The 17942-nt window shown below is 46.1% G+C and overlaps 1 protein-coding gene across 1 annotated transcript in view; it reads right to left on the bottom strand.

Moving 5' to 3' along the window:
- Nelf-b (negative elongation factor B) overlaps positions 1-17942 on the bottom strand; it is a 50251-nt gene that overhangs the window by 954 nt on the left and 31355 nt on the right. The window contains exons 7-12 of the mRNA XM_077683910.1: positions 13370-13429; positions 9464-9617; positions 8457-8692; positions 3904-3942; positions 3613-3723; positions 1336-1489 (exon numbers count right to left, since the gene is read on the bottom strand). Of these exons, the coding sequence (XP_077540036.1) occupies positions 1367-1489; positions 3613-3723; positions 3904-3942; positions 8457-8692; positions 9464-9617; positions 13370-13429 (723 nt within the window). The 3' untranslated portion in view covers positions 1336-1366. The remainder of the gene's footprint in view (positions 1-1335; positions 1490-3612; positions 3724-3903; positions 3943-8456; positions 8693-9463; positions 9618-13369; positions 13430-17942) is intronic.

The following is a 17942-nucleotide window of genomic DNA, read 5'->3' on the forward strand; positions in this document are numbered from 1 at the left end:
TGGTACAATTCAAAAATCTTTCTGAATTTTTTGCGAGGTTAGCATTCTGCGCATGTTGGTAACCCATTACTTGAGTACGATTGTGCAAAACAATGCGGCCACGACAGAAAGGGGACACACAGCGTGGACGTGACAGGGTGCAGACACACACAGCGTCGAGTGTGCCCCTTCTCTGTCGTGCCCGTGTTGTGCACAATTGCACTCAAGTAATGAATTTTTTTCCTTATCAGGTTTTTCAAGTTGGACTTACGTTTTGTATTTGGCAATAGAATTTCGGTTTTGTGATCCTTGGTTTAGTAACTGAATTCCTTTGTTTTCTTTGTTTTCCCACTATTTTGAGGAAGGATTGAATTATTGAAAGCCCATTTACATGTAGCTTCATTTTGACATGTCGCGTTACATTATTGGCTTAATAATTTATTAAACAGCTTTCAAGCAAAACTATTTCCTATTGACACCCCCAACTCCCCCTCAAAAAAAAAAGCTTTTCGCAACATATGGAATAAGTTAATGGACCATGAAGACTGCATACAAGTTTGCTCCATTTGGAAGATTGACAGGCTTGAATAATAACATGCCAATTTACCGCAAACTACATTTAGTTAAGCATGATGATTGTAAAAACACCAGGATGGGTGGCAATGCCCTAGCGATTTTCCTCAATGATCTCACAGATACAAAACTGCGATTGGTCTGTGCAACTAAAACCAGCTGAAATGAAGAAAACTGTGGGCTTGCAAAATGAACCACTTGTGACATCAATTCCAAACAGCACTTTTTCTTAGTGACATTCTAATTAACAGATGGCTACACTAAGAAAACTTGTGTCAAATTAACAACTTGATGAACTACTGGAGATGTGGCACCAGGCTAGAGTGGCTTCCGTAACAACATGACAATTTCGCAACATTTGCTTGAGAGTTTCGCTCATCATCCAGAAGACTGCCAAACTCTGGCTGGCTGTCCTGTCCACAACTTTGGGCAATTGGTCAAAGTTCAATTATCGAATTTTAGCCCAATGGGACCCTCAGCGAGGGTTTCCTCCCCCAAATGCAACGTGTCCTACCAAGTTCCACCAGACTTCATCGGCAGTACCTAACTTCGGCTTCCTGCAGGCTGTCCCTTTTGACATAGAGTCTGCATACTGATTGCGCAATTTTGGCTGTTGCCCAAGTTATGCCCACACACCATTGGCATGTAACATTACAGTGAAGGAAGCAAGTGTTCGCCTCACTGCTGGAAGACGTCGTTTCCGTTAAAACAAAACTGCATGCTGTCTCAACGGTTCCAACAAGGGTGATGTGAATAGAAGAATAGCAAGCAAATTCTGCTCACCAGCCAATGGTGCCCGTTCCCCACAAGGTCATCACATGGGGGCTGGCACACTCAACAGAGGGGAATCTGGTGACTTTGGCTCAACGGCAGGTGGAGCGAGGTCCTTCACTTTGTCTTGCAGGGCTTGAACAGCTGGCTTCAGCCCCTCGTTGGCCTAGTGCAGCCAAACGAAGTCATCAAACCAAATTAACACACACCTCGCTGCATAACTAGCCAACTTTGTTAAGCAATGAAACAAATCACTCTAATTTGTGCCCTGAGAACCAGACATGCAGCTCCAGGGGTGGGAGCAGCCTGAGCCTTTCAGGGCAGCTCAGGGAGCAGGAATAATGCTGATTTGGAGCAGCTTTGCAGCAGTGAAAGGGGAGTTTAGGAGCAGTTCTGGAACGTCAAAAGGCAAGTTTTGCAGCAGTGCAAGTCAGTTCGGGAGCATATTTCTAAAGACAAACATGATTAAATTGCAATTTTTATTGCTTGTAAGCACACACACACACACACAAAAATTCAAATGGTTCTTACTCAACATTTGATCCGACCACTTTTCCAATGAGTTAGAAAATATATGTTCCCATAATTAAAACATAACAGCTGACAGAGCAATAACAAAGAGAAAACTAGAGATACGCGATGCTTGGAATAGCTACATTTCACTAGACTTCAGACAAATGAAAAATAAGTGTTCACGATATTACAGGAGCTTCACAGTCGTGAGAAACAGCCCAGAGAACACCAGAGAGAGGCAAAATGGCCCCTTTTGCACCTAAGCTGTTAAAAGTTTAACTTTGTTCTACCCCAAAAGAGACTCTAGACAAGTAAAAAAACCAAGAAAAAAATTCGCCATGACTGGTAGGCCCGGACCGTTTTAAAGAGTCTGCAGGCTTTCACATCTCTTCCAAAGTGGACCGCACGTGAACTGGCAAGGAGAGCAGCACAACAGAGATCACGCCACGAATGCTGGGCAGAGTGTGCTCGAAGGTTGAGCTGGCCGACGCCGGACACTCCTCACGAGGCATACACTCATGTGCGCTCCTTGCGTGGCACAAGCCTGGGTGACGAACGCTGTACCCGAGCCTTTATACCATGCGTTGCGCAGCGACATCACAGCTTGACGGGCACCACTGAGGCTCGGCAGAGCCATGTCTAGGCTAGCGAAGCGAGCTATGCACAGCTGTGCCAGGGGTAGCTAGGCAACACGAGGCGACATCATCGCTCCGCCAGGTTTTTCGGCGCGACAGACAGATAGCGGTCAGCTTAAACAGCTCTGCTGTTAAAAAAAGGGATAAAATCCTAGCCACGGTGTAGGAACGTGAGGGATACAGGTTGTGTGGTGGCTTTCAATAAATATCAGTTTGTAGCAGCGCTGTGTCATATTGAGCTGCTTTACAAGAACTTGTCAACGCTCTTACGAGTTGCTCTCTCAGCCCAAGAGATGGCGCTAGGGTAGAACCCCCCAGTTTGTTCTCGATCAACGCTCCATAGGGGTGCGCACCGTCGTGGAGCACTGTGCACCGCGCTGGTTTTGGGGGTAACCTCGGCGCGTGTTTATCGAAGACGCTATAAATTCTTGACAATACACATACAAAAAAAGCACATATTTTAAAATACTCATTCTGATTGATTAAGAAATAATTTACTGCAACACACGTTTGCCTTTTTCATCAAATACCAAATAGCAAATCTGAGACCGGTAAGTAGGCACTCGATGTGCAATGCAGCAAGCTTGTGGCCTGCTCGATTCCGCACCAGTCGGAGCGAGACCTATGCCTGCAAAGGGCAAAGCCAATGTTTCACACTGCCCGCAGGCTGCACAGTGCGATATTTTTCTTGCACCGCCTTCCATTCTGCATGAGTGACCAGCATCAACATGTGCTTGCAATGTCGATGCACATCCTTTTCCACTTGTCATCATCAAAATAAGCGTGCTGATATTCTTGCGATTCATCGGAGGGGTGAAAATGTACGAGTGATCACGAAGCTGACAGCAAAAGAAAGTGAAAGGGCCGAAACGGCATTGACCCTGCATCATAGTAGCCCATGGTAAAGCCATTTTGTCCTTAAAATGGTAGCTTACTGTCACAGTAATTTCAACATTCTAAACATAATCCTTGCAAGTTATTCTAGTGCTCCCCATAATTAATACGCTTAATATACCGATGGTTTTAGCAGCCTGTTATAATCTGCCAAGCCTGACCGTCTCGAAGTAGTAACTTAAATGCGCGATGCCAACACTACCCCGGGCCCCTATCCCACCGTGAGCCACCTTCAAACTGGGATCACCTGGACGAGTGGTTGGAGCGTCTTCATGAGGCCCTGCAGTCTTGCGGGGGGCAACTTGGCATGCACGTGCCACAGCAGGCGCAGCAAGTGTCGCGCAGCGCTGCTGGCACCCTGGACGGAAACAACCAATGCGCAGCAGGTCATCTGTGCTCATCTGTGGTCATTGAAAAATATCCTCGCACCACAACTAATGAAAGACCATGCAGAGGGCTGCCACACTCCCAGTTCTTGCGGCCCCTCTTTGAGAAATTTCAAGTAAAACAGCGCTTACATTCGGCGCTCTGTTTGTACCTGGTTCCGAAGATGCTCCGCACTGTTTTTCATTGAGGGCTGGAATGAAAAAGAATAACGAGAATTACCTGTCACTATTGGTAGGGGACACAGTACCAGTAGACCGGCAAGCAGAAATTTGGCACAGATGCATGATATGCCCCCAAAACGCAATACGCCAGTTTTTTTGTTTAAAAAGCAGCGTAAAAAGAAGAGAGTTCTGATGAAAGGCGTCAGTTATCTAGACATTGCTTCTTGCTTAAAAGCCAACTGCACTCAAAATTTCAACCTCTTGAAAACGTTATTTTCGTATAGTCTGCCTAAAAATACTGCGAGATACAAAATATGACAGCTGAAATACGCGTATCCGCGGCGCAAGCAACCATCAAAGATCGGAGATTTTGAAACCGGAATTGAGAAGAGCGTGGCCATTGCGGCCAGGCTGAAGTGACATTCCAGCCGGCCCAGCCGGCGAGCAAGCGGCCGCACGTGGCTGGCCGGCCGGACCGAACTTGCGTGCAACACTTTGCCCTCGCCGCAACACTAGCAGAACTGTGCCCAGTGGAGATTGACCAGTTCTCCTGGCTGGCTGTAGGAAAAAGCGCAGGGCCGACCGCAGTGTCACTTCCGCTTCACGGTTGTTTGCGCGATCCGCTGGCAGGTGCAGCATCGCCTGCGACGGAGCTATTTGAAACGCTTCTAATTAAGTAACCATGCATTTCATGCATTTCACGGGGCTACCAGTCATGTCCCAGTTGGCCGGGTGGTACGTACTATATGTTCAAAGTAAATTTGGCTGAGGTGAAATGTGAGTGCAGTTGGCCTTAAATTTACCCCTTTGCGACACGGCGTGTACAATTGTACACGCGACTTTTAAGAGCATTTTTGTGAGTTACAATCGACGTCATCCCCCCTTGAACCGCTCAGCCAGCATTCGCATTTCCTGCTCTACGGTGGGAAATTCTCAGCCAGCATTCGCATTTCCTGCTCTACGGTGGGAAATGCGAATGCTGGCTGAGCAGTTCAAGTGGGGTTCAAGAACACCTACTGAGCAATTTAAGAACACCTCCTTGACTGATTGATTGTAGGGTTTAACGCGCCAACGCAACACAGGCGATGAGTGGGGGGCTCTGGATTAATTTTGGCCACCTGGGGATCTTTAACGTGCACTGAACTCTCGTACACACGGGCGTTTTTGCTTTTCATCTCCACCAGAAAAGCGGCGGCGGCGGTCGGGAATCGAACCCGCGACCTCGTGCCCAGCAGTGCAACGCCTTAGCCACTGAGCCACTGTGGAGGGTAACACCTTCTTGACACGCCAAATGCTTGGCGCGCCAAGTAGGTGTTCTTGGTTTTACGTTTTCTATCTAGTTAAAACATTTATTAAAGCAAAACTGAAGCTGTTACTTTAATATATAATGGCTACAGATCCCAATAATGTGTATACATTTTCTATGGTAGCACTGGCTAAGAAACGGTGATCACGTTTACAACAGCATGTTTACAATTAGTACACGACGTAATTTATTAACTACTTATGAGATCGAGTTGTTCGTGGTTTTTAAGTGAAATTTTGGTAATCAAAAACACACACAGGCAGTTTCAAAATTTCCTGGCGGCTACATCCTAATGCGTGTTGCAAAGGGTTAAGGCGTCCCTTTCAAATGGGCTGTGCATCTGGCACATCCCGCCACCTATTAATCCTATAGTTTCAGATGACAAGTTTACTTGCCACTCAGAATTGAAGGGTTGACAGCTGGAGCACTCGCAGAATGTGCAGCATTTATAACCATCCACAAGTGCACTTTTCACACACATCTGCAGCTTGCCAATCAAACATCGCAGCAACACACGAATTACATGCATGGCAGCCTCTCCAGTGCTGCTTCTATAAATCACAAATCCATCTGAACAGGGAATGCAAATTAAACAGTACTGAGAAACGCCCATCCTATATGAGGCAAAATACAGTCATCTTTATTGAAGTTGATGCACACGGTGCTGTGGAAAAGATTTCAGGATAATGAACAGGTCAATCAAATGGCCACAGAACACAGTTAGCAGCAACCCATTTCAAATCAAATGTACTCCTGACTACTTGTCAGTACTGCAGGCTTGAAATCACATTTTCTGATTAAGCAAGTACCACGTAATTCTCACCAACTACACGACTTCCTACAAATCTCACACAAGCCTCTTTTATCTTTCCTGAAAATTACACAGTAACAGCCAGAGGTTTTCTACAGTGATGCAATTCTCGTTTTGAGTCAGAACTATATTGAGAATGATGTGTCAAAATTAATTTAGCCCTATCACGGCCATTTTTTTTTCACAAGAAAGGAGGGTTTTGGTAGCCGTTTACTTTTTTTTTTCAAGGCAGATACTAAAATAACCCCTCTTATAGTCACAGCTGTTCATCTACAATGGCATGAGCAAGTATGCTTAGTCACTGCCAAACACACGACTACAATAGATGGTAAACTTTTTGAATTAATGGGAAATCTTTTCTAACAAGTTTTGTTTAGTTGCAATTTGTCCCGGCGACCTCGGGCGTTAAATTCAAGGTGGTCATGGTGTTGCTTTAGCTATGATAATGTCTTGCCCTCCAATTATGATTCCATGCTTGGTTAGAATGCTGAACAAGAGCGACAACCACATGGCAAAACAGCCCAGTGTGCACGACCATACGCAGACACTAAATAGATAAAAAAACCAAGCGTTCATAGATTACAGTGATGACAAATTCGCACTCACAGCAGCAAGAGCTAAAATGCTGTTGCAAGGCAGAAAATTCTAAAACCATGGAACGGGTGCCACCACACCATAAAATGTTTTGCACTGGGACATCTCAAAATGCGAAAGGTGAAAGCAGATTGCTGAAGCTTGTTTAAATGTTTTCCTGACAAGAACAAATAGGCAGGCATCTGAAAATATAAGCTAAACGTATCTTGTGGCAGGGATTTATACACCCCCCCAGGAGGATTTCGACACCCCCCCAAATCGAAATTCTGGATAAACCCATCTTGTGGCTTTTGTTAAAGGGACAGACAACCGATTTTCATCGAGTATATATTCTCTATCCCAAATGAAAGGGCATCACTTAAAGCACCTCAGCGAGAAGCGGTTTTGCTGATAACGCTTTAGAACTTTTAAATCGAAATTTTTAGATCTACCAGCCATATATCCTCCCAAAAATAATGCTGGCAAACATGACATACAGTAGCGTGGCAACATACTTTTGGCTGTAGCGAAATGAAAAGCGATATTTAAAAACTTGTCCCCAGCTAAAAAAAATTGTGAATCGCAGGCTTTCTTATTCCTTTGTGTTTTTTTTAATTCACCAATCTATTTTGCACAAAGGCGCCATCTGTTGGGATGGACGATAAGTCGAATCTGGCTTCACGTTGTGCAGGTCGGAAGTTCGATTCTCCCCGGGCACGACCTTTTCTTTATTTCTTTTTTTTTTTTTAAAGCTGCCGTTCGCCCCTGACTAAGGTAGGATCGTCAAAGCTCCTTCACTGGGTCTGTTTACTGAATGCTGTTGTTGATTCTGGGCATGGAGGATCAGTTAGCCACACTGAGAGCAACCCAGCGACGGTGGGCGGCGTGTCTTAAACATTTTCATGATGTTTAAAAATACATATACAATTTATACTTATACAAATACTTGTGTTAAAAGGTTTTCAATATGTAAATAAACGTTTCAGCAGTTACAGTGGCTGCTAGGTTTGCAGGTCATGTGACAGGGACACATATTGTAGTGTCAAGTTTCGTCACTACGAACCGCCACCCTTCCGATTTCAGGAAGTTTGCTGCCAAATTAAAATTATTTCCGCCAATTTGTACTGAAATTGCTTGTGGTTACCGGGCTATATAAAACGCTGGCTTTCATATGAGCTAGAGAACATATACGCGACAAAAATCGGTTGTCCGTCCCTTTAAGCTCATCCTCTCCAAAATACACACAACCGTGGACTGCAATGTTACTAAGCAACATGCTTGAAAGGCACAGTCATTCACCAAGTTTTTAGTTTCATTTTAGGCTCCAGGCTTTGCTTTGAGACTTACGGAAGCAAACCTCTACTTCGATTTTCTTTAGTACGGCCACCGAATGTTTTTATTGCTGCAAGTGAAAGAAACCAGGCTAATAGAGACTGCAATACAACCACATGACATCACATTGCTGCAGGAAAAAAAAAAAGTGCCTGAGCTATCTGATGCACCTGAGAGCAGTAATATTTTGCACAGGTATTTCATGTCCTCTAATCTAATGTCTAGATCAGTTTATTCACCATGTTCTAAAAGCATTTCAGATGCTCAAAAATATGTTTGTTTCAGGGACTCCTTAACGCACAAACTTCAGCTAAAGCATGGCAGCCACGCTAGACACACCTGTGGCCCTGCACACAATCCAGCTCTTACCCCTGCTCGACGCACTAGCTTCACTACCCAACCCACGAGCACAAGAATCTGCCATGGCACAGAAAAGGATTGTGTGTTGTTTACTGGCAGCTCTGCACATCGCAGGGGCAGAGCAGAAGCTGTGGTGGAAAAAGGGTCATAAGTGTGCATACCTCAGTGGTGGGCAGCGTCGCAGGGGCGCCACTCGCCGGTGTGGTCCCACTCAGGCCACTGAGGAAGAACTCGTCAAAGACGACGGTGCAGAAATCCTCTTGGGCAAAGTCGTCCGCCATTACGGCCAGGTGGCCAACCAGCGTGTGCAGAAAGGGGTCCTGGTAGGCCCGCTGGCCTTCGGCCCCGGCCAGGCTGCCAAGCACACGCATCACGCCAGTGCGGTCCCGCTGCCGAGCTGCAGCCACATTGGCGGTGTCACTTGCTGGTGACCAGTGAAAAGCTATCTAGCGCCACGGTCATGTGCGCGGAGGACGACTTGCAAGCACCAAAGAGCTTCCGGACACAACCTAATCCACAACAGAACTGAAGGGGAACCCACAAAAATGTGATTGACATCCCACGCACACAGCTTCTGCATTGCAACGCAGACTAAATTTCATGAGACCATGTCTTCTAGACTTGTCACTCTAATACAGAAATTGTAGTTTCGGTTCGGTCTGACACTTTTCGTTTTTACAAAACTCCACACCACAATAAATAACTTGCAGGCACCCAACAAACCCCTACAATAGAGTTTAAACTATGAACCTTCCCATGACAAACAAAGACTCCACCCACCAATATGTACCCCATACGTCCATGCCTCTTTAACAAGCAACTGCAAGGGCCATAAAAAAACAGAGAATGATCGAACGTGAAAAAACAGCAAAAAAGGGTGCAGATGCACACAACACGCTGTTCATGTGCTTTCTTCGTTCATCTTGTGTCTTCTCTTTTCACGCTCAGACATGTACCAGCTGGCCCATCTATAACCCGTGTAACGAAAAGAAAAATAGTTGAAATGTTGTAAAATTTATTTGAAATAAGTTGACACGAGGCCTGCTGTGGTGGGAGTGGAAAAAACAAAAGGTGATTATGTGCATCCCACTACGCCGCTGCAGCTTATGGCTCAAGCGTAGAATAAAAGCACCAGAGTCTAGGGTTGTTAAAAAAATAAAATGCTTGCCTGTGTGGAAAGTGTAGTACAGGGCGAGCACACTGGCTACAGCATTTTCTTGGACATAGGCCTGGTAAGCATCTGGAGGCGGTCCTGAGTGCTCAATAGTTGTGATGGCTGACTCTCTATCATCTTGGGGAAGCCGGGAGCTTAGGCTTCGCACCTGGAAGTTCAATGGAAAGGCACAAGTGAGATTGGTGACCTCAAATGCGCTCTTTGTGAAGCAGCCGTGAGTTGGTGTTTCAGCAGGAGAAAACTGTGCAGAAAATTTACAGCAGACATTAGAAAAAGAAAAAAAAAAGCACCTTCAAGAATCTCAGTCTGAAACAAATGCTCGTTACAACAAAGTGAAAAAGACACAAAGAAAAATTTTCACAGCCACTATTTGACATAAAAAGTAGGCGGTGCACAGCATGTTAATGAGCCGACAGTGTGTACGAGGTGCACAGACATGGCCGACCACAACGGGAATTTCAAGACGCACAGGAAGGAGATGGCCCTCCTCTCTATCAACTGGTGCTGTCGCACATACTCCACCCCGCTTTTACGGACCCCCAAAAAATAAGCCTGCGGGAGACTTGGGAAAGGTTTAAGTTTGGCACAAATTGTGTTTTTGGAGTTTGTATAAACATTACGAAATTTCAAGGAATACAGAAAGAAGCCACACTTAAGACCAACTGCACTCGAATATCACCTTGACCAAATTTATTTTTAATGTGTAGTAAGTACCACCAAATCAGCTGGGACACGAGTGGTAGCTTCTTGAAACGCATCGTTAATCAGTCAGGAGCGTTTAAAAAAGCTCTGCCGCAGACCACGCTGCACCTGCCGGCAGATTGTGTGAACAGCCATGACGCGCCTGTGACGCTCCAGCATACGGGGGCTTCTTTTTCTGGCCTGCCACATAGCTGGAGAACCGGTCGAGCTCTGCTGCGAACACTTCACCCATTTGCTGCCCCAGGCTTGCTCCCGACCTGCTGACTGCCCGGCCGCTCGCTGGATGGCTGCAACGTCATTTCAATGGGCGCGCTCTTCTTGATATCGGTTTCAAAATCACAGATTTTTGCTGACCGCTTGCGGCGTCCACGCGCGCATTTCAGCTGCTGTATTTTGCATCTTGCTTTCTTTTTCACCAGCCTATACGGAAGTAGTGTTTTCAAGAGGTCGAAATTTTGAGTGCAGTTGGCCTTTAAGCAAAGCATGCACTACTATTCACTGTCACAGCAAGCCCAAATAAATGGCCAATTGTGCCGACACCAATAAACAAGCTAGGTGCCAAACCTGGCTGGCACTTTTCAGTGGCACCAAGCTGCCAGATACCGTATTTACCCGATTCTAACGCGCACCCGATTTTCCTGGCAAAAAAACCGGAAAAACTTGCACCTCCGATTGTAACGTGCACGGGACTTTGTGACCCAGACAAACGAATGCGAGAGAAACGGGCGATTTATTTCCCGAAGTAATCTCACTCATCTCACTCCTCGTCGCTGTCCGCTGACCACAACATCTCAGCCTCGGTGCCCTCAAGCGCGTTCACGATGCCACACTTCTGAACGAATGTTCAACAATGGTCTATGGGATCGTGTCCCACCCCTCGCACGCCCATCCCGAGAGCTTCTCCAGAGGTGCACGCTTCAGCCGACCGCTCGTTTTGAACGCGTGGGAGCCGCAGCTGCCATTGCTGTTATCAAGCGCGCAAGCGAAACGATTTGACGATTTGTGCGAACGCCGATAGAAAGGCCTAGGCGCCTAGGCTTGCTGCGTCCGAAAATCTTTGCTAAAAGCTTTGGTGCCATCTTGAGATGGCGATGGGTCGGACGAAATTTCCGCTGTTTCGGCAGTTTTGGTTTTGTATCCGATTCTAACGCACATGCAATTTTTCGGCCTATTTTTTCGGAAAAAAAGTGCGCGTTAGAATCGGGTAAATACGGTAGTTGCTTTATACTCCTGTCACACGGGCACTTTCAATCGCGATTGAGTTGATCCAGATCGAGCTCAATCCTGATTGGGCGCTGTGACACGCCAGTTTCAATCACGATCAAGCCCGATCCTTTTCGAACTCGATCCCGGTTCCCGATCGGACGAAAGTGCTGATACTCTTGTCCCTGCTAAGTAATGGCACGGAAGGTGACAACTTAAACTAACACCACAAATTGTATCAAATAACTTGACTCAAATAAGCGTGCAATAACATTTATATAGTTGTGTATACCTAGAACCACGCAAAGTTACCAGGCACCGGCTGCAAAATATATTTTTGGCGCTATCTGGCGTATGCGAGCGCAAGCGGTGCAACTTCTCAATCGGGATTGAAACATGAAGTGTAAGCAGCAGCGATGTGTCGAGCGTGCCCGAAAAGATTTGTAACAGAAGAGCATACTGAACAATGTGATATTAAAGAAAGCCATTGACATTTCAGTCCTCATCCCTTACATTTTAGGATACTCAATGCCGGAATCTGTTTCATCAACATTACATCACTCACGACAATGTTGTACAAATTCCAAAGCAAGTCACCTGAGCCCCTGTCACATTTTTTTCATGGCAGAAAAACTGGAGACAAACTATTCAGGACAAATATAAACATTCTCAAATGTGGATGCATCAAACCAGCCCAAGCCTACACTGACTGCTTGCAAAGTAAAAGTGCTTGCTAAAGGTTATGAACAATAAAACAAAACAGAACACTCTACTATCAACAGATGGCTTCTAAAAATAAGTGCACAATTTACACTAAACAAACCTTGTCAAATAGAAAGATATCTGTGTGCGTGTGTTTTATCCTTGCTGTTAAAAACCAATGGTATTTCGTGTTAAATCTGGGCTTAAATGCGCTGAAGCTGCACCAGGCTAAGAGGTGGCATGTGGTGCAAAGCTGCAGAGTAATTTTAGACAACCTGAGAACATTTAACGGGCACCAGAATACTGTACCCGTGGGCATTCTTGCATTTTGCCTCCACTAGAAACACAAGCACCCACGGCCAAAGCACCCCGATTTAAAATTAAAATGAGTTTTACACGCCGACACCACACCTGGGCTGCAAGGAATGCCATGGAAGCGGGTGAATGAATAATTTAGCCTCTACCCCGGGATTCTTTACTGTGAGCCGAAAATTCAACATGCAACTGTTTCTGTTTTTCACCTCCATGAAGCTGCACCACTGTGGTACGTTAATAAATAGTGCATACAGTTTCTACCTGAGACGAATTCATAAAACGCCTTTGCTGAATCGCATTATGTACAATACAATAAGCGTTGGGAGCCAAAACACTTTTATGTTGTGGCGAACACCACGAATCAGTGGGATATCACAAATAGGTGAGATGTGCCATGATTTTTTTTTCAACTGCCGATCAACAATGTCGCCAGTGGACAGAGGAACAAGTTGAAAATCACTGATAAGAAGACAGCTGGGCCATCACAAAAAGCAGACAGCAACAATGGCAACAAAAAAATGAGAAGAAACAAAAACCACGCCGTCTTTAGCAATGGAGGCCAGTGAACTTCAGTGACGTGTCAAAAGCTCAGACAATGTAAGTGGCGACATGGGTGCTTACTTTTACGCCTATAAGCTTTCTATGTGATGACACCGAAAAGCATATTTGACCTCGTAAAACTAAAGCATAAAAAAAAAAAAAATTGGTTCTGCATTTTTGTTACTTGCATGTACTGGTTTAATTTGTTCCAAACAGTAACAATTTCGAACGATGTCAATATTTTCTGGTACTTGAAAAGATGCAAATATTCAAGATTTTACTGTAGTGATGTCATTTCATGCTCAGTTTTAACCAGGAAGGTTTTCCTACATGTGAGGTTAATTGGTTTCCTGTCTATGACAGAACACATTTAGTTAACAAAAGCTAACTGTTCATCAATTTGTGTATTGAAACAGAAAACCAGGCAACATCTCTCACCTGGTCATCAACCATGAGGGACATTAGGGCAGGCAGAAATTTGGTGATCAGCTGCACATCCTGCATGAGCAAAACGGAAAAACAGAGAGAGGGAGAGAGAAAAAAAAAGGCCAAGTGCTCTTTGAATGCACATGAAACCCTACAACTATTTTGCAGACTGATATACAGAAAAAAAAAAAAAAAAAAAATGCTAGTAGCCTTCTTGACAAGTTTGGAAGCCAAATACAAGTAGCGTACACTGCAGCAAAGCTTTGGTAATTTGATATCACCCAACTGATGTCCCAGATAATTAGCCAAATTTCCAGTCTTACATTTTTATGCAAAAATGGCAATACCAGAACCTAGGAGAGCACCTCCCTGCCACATGAATTGGTGTCTATAAAGTTTTATGCAGTCAGGACTACATTGAAGGGGGAGGCGGGGGCAGAAGTTTGTCTGCCCTGACTGAGTGATTGTCATTTAACTCATCCATTCATTCAGCAAAGCAGTTATCGTCACGGGGTCAGGCAATCTCAGCTATTTTGCAGGTCGATCTCAATGTCCATAACTGCTGGCAGCAGCATTGAGCCTGCTTGCTCACTTTCTTACTCGCATTCTGTCCTGCCTGTCCAGTTGCTCACTTCAAGAACGGAGCAACTTCACAGCCCCAAGTGGCTAATCCATTTAAGGGCATTCGCCACAGTACCCAAAGACGATGCCAATTTGCTTGTTCCTCCTCTGCACCCTTGCTGCTGTAGTTGATATTTTACCATAGGACACAATGCCTGGCTCCTTGTGTGGTGGCACTGCAACCACCATCCCCATCGTGGACCACTACACTCGGCCACAAGCAGCACAAGTACGACTGGGACCCCAGTACTCTTCCGAGACAGTAGTACTATATAAGTAGGCTGTGCAGTAGAATGACACGAAAATATCAAATTGTATCAAAATGACACAATTGGCCCAGCTGTTGCACCCCTGCTGAGACATTTCAACGAAATCAAAGCGATGGCCAAAGACAGGGCATAAGGTGAAACACTCCACGTTATTATTTGGGCATGTGCCTACTGGCCAGGACCAATCGGATCCCCACTGCTCGACGCACTTCCGTGGCGGTGGTGGACTGGTGCTACTAAAGTGACCACCAGAGTAAAAGCCCGGCGGCTGCAGCCTGCAACGTCGCTGCTGCAGAGTCTGCTCCTGTGTCCTCGTTGTAATTTACCAGTGTAGTTTTAGTCGCGAAGGTTTTTTGGGAGTAAGCACTTCTCCCATGTCACAGCAGCAACAGAAGCTAGTAGTATAGGAGAATAATGATGCACACGATCGCACTTTGCCAGCCAAAGGCAGGCTCAGTTCTACAAACCGGCCGCTGTGTGTGCCTAGTGATATGTCAGTTCTCAGTCCAGGATCCCATATGCTCCCATGTAAATTTTGCCAACGAAGATGTTTATCCTTCTCCTCCGTCAGTGCTGCGGTGTGTCAGTAAAGATGAAAAACTGTAAGATGAAAAGTCGCCACTTATGTGCATTACAATGACAGAATTGGGCATAGCAGCGTGCTATGTTAGTACAGTGGAACCACAATTATGCATCCCTCGGTTTTACGACGACCCGCTTCTTATGATGGATCACTGCGGTCCTGGCAAACTCCCTATACGAACAACGCATTAAAAACCTCGATTATACAACGCTTGGGTGCACACGGACCACTTCATACAACAGACTCTGGCGGGGATATACTGACGTTTTCCCTGCCTTTTATGCCACCTCGTCCCGACCTATCTCTTAACCCCCATTTGACGCTGCTTGATGTGCAAAGGCAAACAGTCCGCAGCGGGCCCGACCACTTGCTGATCAGACTCAAGCAAGCAGGCGGGTACTGGCGAGCGGGAGCTTAACCTTGCATGGTTCCACACGGCAGCAGAGCGCCAACATGACAACTGTGACAAGTCAAAGTTCAGGTGGCCGGCGGGCCAGCAATTTGAAGCTCCCATTGAGCCGACGAATGTGAAGACACATACGACACAACTCCACGGTGATGACCGAACACCCACTTTCCTCGCGTGCTCGATTCAAGTTTCTTCCTTTAACAATGCTCTCCCTCCCCCTGTTCGTTGTTTCAACCTCCACAACGCCCCACCATTGTTTCTTTCTGGCCTTTACCAACTCTTACCACCTGAACTCTGCTTATCAGCATCTTTCAAAGCTGTGTTGTTTTGTTGTTTTGTTCCTTTCTTTCCCACTTTTCCTTTCATTGCCGCTTTTGCTTTGAGGTTCTTGGGGGAAGGGAGGAAAGGGGCCCGAAACTGTCTGACTGTGGGGTTGTCGACACCTTATCAGGCCCTTTCATTTCTAGAGAAACAGTCTTTGTATTATACCGCAAATAATGTCCTCTGGGCCGAAAATATGCATACTAAATCAGCCCTCCTTGTACTATCATTTGTTTTGCTTTCTCTTCAATTGCAACTGCAGTCTTGGCAGTTTCCCACTCTCACCTTTACCCCTCTCAATTTGCGCAGCTGCATCTTTTGCGCAAGGTGCAGGGCTTGCTGGCTAGCACAGATGCCACAGGGGGGAAAGCATAAAATAGGAGTTTTTTTTTTTTTTTGAAACTTGGGATTTCAGTTAGGAGTTCACAAATTACGGGAGAACGCATTAAATACTGTAGTTTAAATAAGTTCTTAGCCTACGTGTCACGCGAGACAGTCTACTAGGGCAGCATTTACCCGACGCCCCAGTCATGCGGCGCTTTTGCACAGTCCCTTGAAAGTTGTAATATCGGGGTTCAACTGTAGTATGGGTGGAGCATTTCAACAAGGCGGTCCCCGTCAAACGCGCGACAGCTCATGCTCACGCACCTCTGCGTGGGTGCTTGCCCTCACCCTTGTCATGCACTTTGCAACACGCGGGCGAGTATAAACACGAGAATGTGAGTGAAACAAAGCGTGCAGGCGCGTGCACGTGGTTACCACCTTGCACCCCCCCCCCCCCCCTCCCCCCCTGATGCAGCTTAAAGGGACACTGAAGTGAATTTGTCAAGCTCCCGTTTTTGCTTGCACTGTGTAGACTGGCTCAAATTAGCACACTTTTCATCGTTTATCCGGTTGACAAATCGGTAATTATTTTACAAAGCGCGAAAGAAGAAAAACTACCATGCGCGGTTTGCGGCGGCCGCACAAACTAAGCTGTGACGTTGGGAGGAGGGGGCGCCGTGATTGGACGATGCCCAAGGTTAGCAATCAAACAAGTTTCGGTTTCGGTTTCGGTTCTGTAAAACATAACCAATGGCGTTGTTGGATGGGCATTCTCAATATCCCAGTTATCGTAGTACCGCGCATCTGCCATGTTGTCGGCTGTAAAATGCATAAGATAAGCCTCCCAGGACGGCTTGGAATCGTAGCATTCACTATCTGAGGCCTACGCAGTGCATGAACGCCCTCCGCGTCCCCGCAGACGCTCAAATGCATGCGCTTTTCCCCCATATTTGGAGCTTGCCTCGCTCATGCCTGTATCGTAAAAAGCGTGTTCGCACCAGGCCAAGGGTCTGTTGATTCTGGCCTGTGCCCACTGCCCACAAGCAGTCGGTGCTCATGGCAACAGCACGCCAACGAGAACTCGCTAGCGCGGCAGTGCCAGCCTGCGCGAGTTCTGTGGACTAGTTCGTGGAGCAATGAACGTTGCGGCCCAAAAAAAGGTGAACTCAGTATAGAAAACATCGGCGAAAAACGAAAAAGTTAACTCATAAAAAAAAAAAAAAAAAAAGCATGTACCCGCGGCGATTCGAACTTGTGACTGGCAAAACACTTGCGGTGACATACCTAGCGCACCAGACGACTAGGCCACAGGGGGCCGCTGGCGGCAATGGAAAATATCAGGTATATAATGTATAACCAGTTTACACTTTTATTTAGTTTTAGTATTTCAAGCAGCTTAGGTGACTATTTGTTGTATTGCGCTCGTGCAGTAAGCGTCCCCTGAGTTTCCAAAATAGCTCACGTCTAGCAATTGCATTTCGTAGACGGGAAAGCGTTCGCAGATGCGTAGTCGTGCTCCTGACCGCTCTGCTTGTTCGCCCAGTGCAAAAAAGTGCTTCCCGCACCCTAGTTTTACGCTGTACGGTAAAAATATCAGTTGATTTTATTTCCTTAGTACCTATATTGACTTCGCTGACTCTTCTCATGCCTTCAAGAGGCCTTATATTTTCCTACTGGCGTACCAGTCAGCGAAGCGTCGCATGTGCGCTTGTGCAGCGCTTGTGTGAAGCGACCTTGACTTGGAGCTAGATACAGTGTACAAACTAACGAAGTAAAGAAAGGCGCATTCTTCCATTCCCAAACGTGTTGTGGCTTAGTTTCAACTGATCGAACGAATTGCGACGACCCGTCGGCGGCCGGCGGACTAAACGGTGGGCCGACTGACTCGGTCGCGGAAGGTCGGCGAGCCGTGCAGTAGCGCAGCCAATTGTCAGCTCCTCTCCTGCTGACGTCACACGAAAACGCCACAGAAAATGGGCGAGCGTAAAGAGAGGAGGACATCATTTTCGAATTGATTTTTCTACTAAATAAATTCGCGTAAACGCGCACAGAGTGGTC

The sequence above is a fragment of the Haemaphysalis longicornis genome, unplaced genomic scaffold (genome assembly GCF_048455015.1).
Source record: "Haemaphysalis longicornis isolate Haplotype H1 unplaced genomic scaffold, Haemaphysalis longicornis Haplotype H1 scaffold_1, whole genome shotgun sequence".
NCBI lineage: Eukaryota > Metazoa > Arthropoda > Arachnida > Ixodida > Ixodidae > Haemaphysalis > Haemaphysalis longicornis.